We start from the raw sequence: 10000 nt of genomic DNA, 5'->3' as shown, positions 1-10000 counted from the left end.
ATGTCGCTGTAATTTTATCACAAAATAAATTCTGCCAGAATGAAGGTATAATGCTATAATTTTACAGAAACGTGAAAATAAAATAAAATCACTGTGATTAATCGTCAATAATGAATTCGCTTATTTGGGAATTTATAAAAAAAAAAAAATATATATTGGAATCTATGCAAGACTTCAAAAATTAAATTGCCAAGTGTAGAAAGCAAATGTATAGTCCAAAATTAGTAAATTAATTATTTATTTATTTTTCTTAATTTTTTTTTTTGTATGTTTTTCATAAAAAATATTGCAGGTTTTTACAGTACTACATTTAAAAAAAAAAAATCTGTATTCACTATTTTGTGTATCAAAGCGATTTCTGCTTGATACAATGTTAAAAATTAATATTCTTTATTCTACAAAACAGATCCATTTCTGCTTAGAGTGAGATAGTTTTTATGCAGCTTGCAAAAATAAATACTTGTGTTTTGCTCAGATCATAATAGCTCATTAGAAGAGGCTGAGCTTGGCCTTCTACCAAAATCTAGCACTACAGGGCTGAGCCTGCTTACTTGAACCTATAATGTTGCCAGTTCTATCCCTCTAGGGAAGGAGACATCTAGGGGAGAGGATTCAACCTTCTTAATTGTGAACCTCATTAGAGCCGGTTGCTAGGCAAAACATACACCTACCTTCAGAGCGTATGAAAGTGATAAACAATACGTCATATGTTATAATGACTTGTGCTCAGGGCAATCTCTAATTATTATATTTTTGTTCTCTTTTACCTTAGTCATTATTGCAGAAAAACAAATTAGTTTATTTTTGTTCAGAGCTGCACATTACAATTTGTGCGCCGATACTCATATCTGAATCAATATTACGCTGAATGATCACAGACTTACGCGAAAAGGTTTTTTTATACGCAAAAAAATAATGTATTATATTTCCATTGTTGACTTGAAGTATACAGCTAGTTTTTACCAAATAACCACTAATTTCATTCCATTTTTTTGCCCTTTTTTTTTAATCCACAGAAAATATTCTAAAATAATGAACTATTTAATTTCATGCAAAAAAAAAAAAATGTTCATCTGTAATTTTCATCTCCTATGCCCTGATGCTTCCATCTGTAGTATTAGGCCGAGTGACAGGAAACTGACCTCATGGTGAATTCTTTAGAGATTTGCTCATGTGTTTATCAACCATTTAAAAATGCACACACAACTTTAGAATGTAACCCCGGCCTCTTTCCCATGAGTAGCAAAAATAATATCAAATTAAAGCTGCGAGAAAAGCTGAAGGCAACAAAAAAATTCTAATTTTTTTTTTTCATAAAAAAAAATAGATCTAAATGTTTTTTGAAATGAAGTTTTGTTAGAAAAGCATGGCAAACAGGTTGGACTGAAAATAAAATAATAATGGTAGTTAGAAAAGTGCATTATTTTTGCAAAGCTAGATGTGCTGAGTGCTAGAAGTGGACAAGTCCTCCTAGGTATCCTTGATCAGCGAAAGAGCAGATGTGTCAAAAAATAAAGTATGATGTAAAAGAAAGCATTGCAAATAAAAAAAAAAGACATGTAAATGTGTGCCTACCATTTTCCAGATAAGAAGGGGCCGTACCTTCTGAGGGGTCAAGGCGACGAGCACGTCTTCCGTGTTTGGAATTGTTGTGTACAAACATGTTGTCTGAGACAGCCAGAACATGTCCGTCAACATTGACTGTTGTTGATACAACAACCTGAAAGGGAAGCAAATCATACGATTAGCAACTGATACTGACTGTTGCAGGCAATTTTTTGATGTGTCCATAAATTGAGATTTTTTTGTATTTTATCTAAACAGAAAAAACAATGTAGATCATAATTTTCAATTAGCAGTATTATGTATTGTTTCCCAGTGCCGGAGGACTGTCCTCGCAAATGTTATTTAAAAAAAAAAAAAAAAAAGAATTTGTAGAGACAAGGGTGCACACAAAAATATATATTTTTCTAAAAGTCAAAACATTGTATCAATCAAAACTAGAAAGCATGCCGTTACCCTTACACATCTGTCAATTCTGTTACATTTACCAACTAATCATGATGCTTTTACATATGAAAAGCTTGAATAGAAAATGAATAGTGAAAGTGTTTTCAGGGCATGAAAAGTATCCATTCTCAAGTTCATTTGGATGGTGATTGACCCTGGTATGTCAATGGAATTTCCTCCTTTATATCTGAGTGAAAGACTTCTATTCTTGTGTCCAGGTTCAGAGTAGGGCCGTAGAAGAAATGATGGATAGGGACTCTTCAAACCCCAGCTGCTTCAGTAGCAAAAAAACTTAGACAGGGGCACACTTACTAATCTACAACCTTGTTAACTAATAACACCTTCATTCGGAGCTCATGAAGTCTATTTTGGAAGTGGTACTTTGCTGGGAACCAAAATTAGACAGGAAATTATAGAGGTTTTAGGGAAATTTCATCTTCAGGCAACTCTATGTTGACATATAACCAGAATGGTCTTTGGAGCTTGGACAAGCAAAATTCTGTTTAATTCAAGCATTCTGGCATGTTTAGCACAGTAATGGTTTCATATTCTCCAAATTAAACAGTCATAACAAAGTAAAGATGAAATTCAAGGTTTAAATGAATATATTAAGTGGCATATTGGGTGTGCAAGACACTACAATAACAGGTTAAGTGTATAGGTGCAATGATTATATATTAAGTCACATTAACTGTTCTCCTTGATACGTGTCCCTCCATATAATAAAGCTAGAGGACATGGATTTGGGTAAGCTTGTGGGCCGTATAAAAAGTGACCACTTGAAAAGTGGTCTTATCACCATAACAACCATTGATGGTTGTAACAACTGGCCAACTGGACCATTCCATCGGTTGCTATGGTGATGAAGCCACTTCAAACCAGAACTCCTAATGTTGTGTTGTATTATATGTAAACTGATGTTATACTAAAAAACTAAATGTAGCCTCAAACATGGACATCTTCATCTGGAATTAGGTTTCACGTAGCTTTCATTTTAATAGAAAGCTCCATAGAATACATCATTAACCCTCTGAGTGCCTGCAGCTGTAGAGGGGGTTTCACACCCATCTGGCACTCCCGAGTCAAAAGTCTAGGTTATACAAGCTGGAAACTGCCGTATGCACCAGTTAGGCAGCCATATGTCCTGCTCTCTCTGTCAGCTAGGAAATTATATGTAGGGGAAAGAAGCATAGGGTAAAGTAATTCTAGTGTTCACAATAAATACAGAGGCTCGGATGTCAACAAATTACTCCCCAGATTTAGCTGTTAATTAATGACTTAAAGGGGGTTTGCAGAACCTTGTAAGAAAATAAATTGCCGGCTATGCTCTAGGTCAGTGTTTCTTAAACTTGTCCTCAATTACCTATAACAGGAAAGGTGATGAACCTAGATTTTTATAGTGTGTTGCATGTTGCATTTTTTATCTTTACATTCCCTGTTTTTCCCCTTGTGATGTTTTTATGTTGTGAACTTTAACAGCATTGAATATTCAAAGGACACTGGGGAGTCTTCCCTTAACATGCCATCATAGATAGTAAGCTTTAAAGAGAAGGGCACTCTTCTCTTTTTGGACCAGTTTGTCTTAATGTGTGTTAACGTTATTGTCAGTTTAGTATATTGTCAATCCTATTAGTTTATCCTCACTCCACCTATTGTCATAATGTTATGGAATCTGGAATTACGATGCATTTTAATACCTAAATAATACTTCAGTTTCATTAAAGACTAGGGAAGTGAAGTGTCATGAATTTACCCTACCATCGACTGAAGAGTTTACACCTTGCCAAAACAAAGTAGCTTTATGGTTCTCATTCCCCTTCAGCCTTCTCTTATTCAGGATAACATGGGGCAGGGTTAAAAGATATAGGTTGAACATATGGTCTCTTTTAAGAGCCAGAGGTCAAGCTTGCAGAGAATTTTTTTAGGACATTCTTTACAAGGCTTAATCGTGGTTTATATCTTAAATATGCAAATTACTTCCGTATCTCTAAATCGATGAAGATCTCAGCTGAGATCTAAAACAATTTCTCTGAGATCATGATAGCAAAGTAACCAATTACAAATAAACCGAGAACTATATGTGTGTGCGTATAATTATATGTAGCACAACATGTTACATGAGACACATCTTCTGCTATACTGTATGAAACATACTAAAAAAGAGAGGTAGAAAACGACTGTCTTTGCTGTGTCAATTTATATATAGGTCAGTCACCAAGGGAAAATAACACAGTTCAGCTTAAAAAAAAAACAGAAAGAAAAAAAAAAGCCACATTCTGCTTGTATGTTAACCCATTCCTGTTTTTGAGCTTTGCAAAAGCCAAGAGAAACAGTTTTGTTTTTTTTATTATCTGCATTATGTAAAGTTCTGGAATGGGCTCTAGAGTTAGGATCAGAAGCTGAAAAGAGCTAAAGTCATTATTTTGCTAACTAGTGGTTCCTCTGTTGACCACAGAATCACTTGTGACTGATGCTCCTCTCAGCCATCAGCAAGACAAAGAGGACATTTCCAGTCATTCCAGGCTTGACCTTCTGCTCTCCTCACATGGATCAATATTACCAATGGCACTTGAAGCTGAGATCTATGTGAAATGGGAGCTTGACTAGAGTGTTTTTTTTTTTTGAAGATTCTATTTATTTATTTTACCCACTTACCTAGAAACATAGTTTGGATTTTAAAGATTTAGAGCATTAAAGAAAAATTCTCTATTACGTTTGTCGGCACATAAGGGACGCGGTTTTGTAAGATGCTACACTATTTCTTTAATTTAAGATTTTTAATATCAGATCTTCTAGACCACCATTAAGAAATGCTTTTCTTGGAAGGGTCTTTTTCTTGGACAATGTTTTAACTTCTTTTGTTTAATTTAAAATTAAATTCTTTGAGCAAAATAGTACATGAAAACATTCCTTTACATAGAGATTTTTAAAAGTTTAGAAAGAATATACCTTTAAAAACAATAACATTGAATAATTGAGAAATATATAGAAGGTATACTTACGTTATATTTTCAGGTTATACCAGTGAGTGTTTTTACAGGAAAATTGTACCAATTACTTCTATTTTTATGCATATTTGTCTTTGTTTACCTTTTCATAACTAATAAAATAAATCTCTTTCCTATTTTCTGTGCTATTTGATCCAAGGTCGTAAAATGTTGATACCTACAGGACAACCCCAGCTGCCATATTTGAATATTTTAAGAACAAATAAACTCTTATATTTGGACAAAAACAAGAAAAAAGTTCTGTTTGACTATGGGGAACTCCGTCAGCATTGAAAATGTAAAGAAAATATGCTGGCAGGTATGGAACTCAAAGATACATTGTTCACCTCTCAAAACTACCACAATCCTTTCATTCTTGCTCCTTTAACTCATATTAAACCTGTTTGTTTGGACTGATATAGCCTTTGCTAAAAAAACTTTCATAGCAATGTTTGTGAATTTAAATGAAAATGTTGAAACATATAAGGTAGGTAAAAGCCGCTAAGCCTACCAAGTCTGTCTCTTTTGGTACCTCTCTAAAACCACAAACCCAACTTGGTCCTTGACAACGTCTAAGGTCTTATGTTCAGGATACCAAATGCTTATTCCATACATGTTTGATTTCCCTAACTGTGTCTCTTCTACTAATGACTAATATACAGCTGCCTGAAAACATTATATTATACAAGAATCAGAACTGTTTTAAATATGAAAACAAATTAAGATTCAAGTTTCAAAGTGGCATTTTTAATTAAAAATGGTGGAAGTTCTCCTTTAACCACCAAGCCTATGCACATTGAGATTCATCTTTTCTGGCCATTTTTGTCCCGGAAAAAGGGGTCTTTTTTGTTCAGAGTACCTGAAATCTTCGCATATCTCTTGGATTTCCTGCATTCTTCAGGCAGTTCTGATTACACTTGAGGAAAAACTTTAGGAAGAATCTAGGTAAGGAAGAAAACAAAAAAAGAAGCGCCTTTAATAAATAGCAAATATTAGTCAGAACACAATATGGAGATGTAGGAAAAATGGTAGTTATAATATATTCAGATGCCAATATTCATCGATCATTAAGAGAAATCATACTTAAATAACAATGAAGAACACAATTATTTCAATATTTTTATTAATCACTGCATAGCCTGTTAAAAATAGTATAGGCTCTGTTCATCTACTGTTCATTTAAAGTAGTACAATTAAATAATACGAGTCTTCCATTCCAAGCTGCCATAATATATTTCTTGCAAAACCTAAACTCCTAAACTTTTTTATAAATTTCACGGGATTGAAAAGTATGTAATTTAGTCCTATCGTGACCATAATTGCAAGACGATTCTTAAGCTGGTCATATACAGCATTTTTTAAACATATGCATGTGATACATAAAAAGAAAACAGAAAAAAGCAATTACCCTTCCAATTTAAGAAGATTAGCTTGCTGTTGCATGTATTGTTCGGAAATGAAGCATACACCTTTTATCTCTTTCTCACCTCCATATGCCTACAATTGCTCTGAACGCCCATATGCCACGAGCATACAGTAAGTCACTTGATATTCTATCCAGCCATTTCTCCTAACTACTGCATTGCAATTAAACTCAACACGTTCTGTTGCGAGGTAAATTAAGCACACCTGCGGCCAGGCTTCATTTGAACTGCCTCAGAAAAAGACCTAACAAGGTGAGAGCATGCCGCAAAGTTATAGTCCTGTCAAGCAATTAGGTTTTCACTACTGGGACATCCGCACAGTGCAATTATGCCACACATTACAACCCAGCTAATCTTCTGAACAAATGTCATGTCTCACAGACGCTAGTAAAAAGTGGTTCATCAGCAAACGTGTCTGCACTTAAGCCTTGCCTTATACAACAAGCCATTGTAGCTTTTTTGATGAAATCATTTTTCATCATGGACATATTTCAAGAAACTAACATTGGAGGTTTGCCTTTGGCTTATCTAAAGCCTTTACTATCATGTTCTATATGACTTATTTGAAATACAGATTTATTCCATTTAATAATAATACAAAAAGATGTTAAATCGTTAGTTGACAACCATCGTCCATAACACTCCGATCCGAGTTGCTGCCCTCCTATGCACTCCTGCCCCAATGGCAGTGAGAGGGTTGATTGTAGGATCAGCTTATTTCAATGAGCAGTAATTCTGTTGTTAGAGCATGAGACAGGAGTCGAAGATTCACTTGTTTCAAGTCAAATGGTAATTCCCATCCTTTGCTCTATTACCCTTTAATTGGCTTTTTCTTCGAAAATATCTGACAAGCGCTTTTACATATCTCTTTCCCAGACCTTGATACACAAAGGACTTAATGCTCTTGTTATGAAGGGGAAAATCTTTCCTGTGTCAGAAAATCTTTGGCTTTAACACCAATAAACTCTTTATTACTTATAAACATTTGCTGCTCAATTGCGAGAAGGCGATACAATTTCTAACCTGTCATTAGTGCATTATGCGTAATTGTGTACGCTGTGTTTTCCACTTGCATCTGTTGGCCCATTATCAAAATGACCATTATGTCCACTAATTCCCTGACCCTGTCTATATTTCCCTAAAGAGTCTTAATCGTTCACAGTAGGTCGACTAAATCAAGCTTGAAATATGTGTTTTATTTACTTGCCTCTCTCTCTCTGCCTCGGTAGAAGACTAAAGCTAAGAAGACATTTCAGAGAATTGCCAATTACGCATTTAACACTTCGCATGCTAGATGGGTTTGTAGAGACGTAGCTTTCCTGCACTCCAAGCTTTAAACTTCAGTTCCAAAGTGAGATTGGGCCACCCAAAAAAATAAGGCCAAAAAGATTGCAGGCACCGAAAACACACTTTTGGTATCTCATGTACAAAATATAGTCTCTACGATCATGAAGAATGGGATAGATTAATGAAGGATCTGATTTAATATATATATTTTTTTTCTTCGTTTTCTTGGTATTCTTTTATAGAAATAAGCGATTGTTGGCCAAGGGATGGGGGATTGTATTGCACGTTGGCGCTCATGGCTTCGCACAATTCTGCTTCCTTAAGGAGCATAATTGGCAACTTCCGATAAACTCCTTTTTAACCTAGAAGTAGTTTTTTGGGCAGTGTTCAAAGTCAGAAAACTGTGAACGATAAATAAAAAGACTTAGACCTTCTCTACCGTTAATTCATCAGTGTTGAAAATGTCTTCCCCCTCTAAGCGTCTTTTCCATGCTGTCACGCGAGTAATCGCTGCCAAACTCAGTGAAAGACAGATTATTTAAACTAATAATTAATAAATAAGCAGCTGTCACTACAAACATGATCTGAGTGACAGAGCGGAGCGTGCTCCTTCATTGATGCATATTAATAGTAGGGGGGAAGAGGTAAGACTCGTGGTAAGTGGAGGGCAGGCGAACCTGTCTTATTTAAGATAGTTCTACAGGTAAAATATGTCGGAAATTCAAGACATTTCACTAAACAAAAGAGGGATACACACCGAGTTTGGACAAGCATGGACAACTAGTAATTCTTATTCAATTTCTATGTATTTAAGGTATGACTTAGTTCATTTATATTTACTTTTATGAAGCTGATTAACCGCAGCTTCTCTATCTGATGAAAATCATTTTAATTGTAGTGTGAGACTCCTGTGTAATATCCATTAGATTATGAGCTGTTTAAATTCTACATGGGTATTGTGTAAATTGGCCCTTTGTGAGCTGAGAAGCAATTAGGACCAAACAGCTCTCTTTTTTAATGGCTACAGAACTTTGTGGTGTTGTTTAGGACAATCAGAAACAAAGGAGGTTGTTTAATTGTAATTTAATGGAATATCAAGGAGTCCGTGGCATTAGACGCTGGCAACAGAGAGCAGGAGAGAAAAATTAACTGCAATTATGTTTGATTAAAGCTATCCTTCTCAATAATCAGCCATCCTGACAGGCCATGGGGCTCTGGTGGGATCCGGGATGGCAAAAGGTGTTGAGCAATATTAGGGCCAATAAACGAGATATTAGCATAGCTAATTACAGCACTGCAAAACCTGTAAAAGGGGCCTCTGTGTATTGTAATGTGTGAAATAATTGGCAAAGGCCGTTATCAATTACATAAGGAATGAATTTGGTTTGTCAGGGAAAAGCTGATGTGATGCATTTTATGTGACACGGCTCTTCTCACTCCCTCCGTCTTTTTTTTATATAACAAAAGGTCTTATCAGCTGTTTATCAAGAGCAGCGACTATAACGGTGACCAAGTCGCTGACAGAGTTATCTAGATAGCAAGTGTTGGGGTAATTAATACCACTCATCTGCGGCGCCTTTTCTAATGCTACTTCTCATCTAAGCCGCTAATCACAAAAAAAATATTGACTCTTTAGAAAGGCAGTTTGGAATGGTCCCGGGGTTTTAGCCATGTTGGACATGAAGTGCTTCCCACAACTGTGTCTATTTGCAAGCAATTGACTCAACTGAGGTGAATGTACAGGATTGAGGGTAAACAGCATGGCCCTTTAATACCCAGGCAAAAATTAAATGAATAGAGCGTTCCCACACTGGCTAATCCAAAACACACCAGACAGGCCTACGAAGAAAGCCCCAAGAAAGAGCACTGAAAGGAATGTAACAGACCAAACGGGATATTATTATTATAAGATTATTATATTTGAAATATACACAAAACCATCTTGCCAATGGCCGTCTTGCCAGTGACTCTGGATTCTACTTTAAGTTTCAAGTATAGAAGGACTTCGCTACTAAAAAGCACTAATGTCCTTATCAATGCCTTTCTCCATGTTTCATACCAACTGCCATTAGAATGCGTGAGTCTCAAGCTTAGAAAACCAGATGTGTGAAAGCCTGCGACTGCTTCTCAGTTACAAAAACACAACTAATTGTCAGGAATCTAGAAGCGTGGTCCTCTTTTTAACAGCGTTATGCTTTTTTTATCCCAAGGCATAGGCGCAACTCCTAATACCGTTAGTACTTTTATTCACTCAGTATATTTATAATTATACTATCATGTAGAATTACGTCT

The 10000-nt window shown here is 35.6% G+C and overlaps 1 protein-coding gene across 11 annotated transcripts in view; it reads right to left on the bottom strand.

The window, feature by feature from the left end:
- LOC149299041 (transcription factor COE3) overlaps window positions 1–10000 on the bottom strand; it is a 95772-nt gene that overhangs the window by 28548 nt on the left and 57224 nt on the right. For 6 of the 11 annotated variants that reach the window (XM_089486987.1, XM_089486983.1, XM_089486988.1 and 3 more), the window contains 2 exons: window positions 5857–5938; window positions 1603–1720 (listed from right to left, as the gene is read on the bottom strand). In XM_089486987.1, coding sequence (XP_089343113.1) covers window positions 1603–1720; window positions 5857–5938 — 200 coding nt within the window. Of the gene's footprint in view, window positions 1–1575; window positions 1721–5856; window positions 5939–10000 lie in introns of all 11 variants that reach the window. The other 5 variants (XM_089486985.1, XM_089486986.1, XM_089486991.1 and 2 more) reach the window with 1 other exon arrangement.

This window comes from Sceloporus occidentalis, unplaced genomic scaffold (assembly GCF_023333645.1).
Source record: "Sceloporus occidentalis isolate IW3139 unplaced genomic scaffold, rSceOcc1.0.p SCAF_30, whole genome shotgun sequence".
Classification (NCBI taxonomy): domain Eukaryota; kingdom Metazoa; phylum Chordata; class Lepidosauria; order Squamata; family Phrynosomatidae; genus Sceloporus; species Sceloporus occidentalis.
This window is presented reverse-complemented; position numbering and strand designations above follow the sequence as displayed.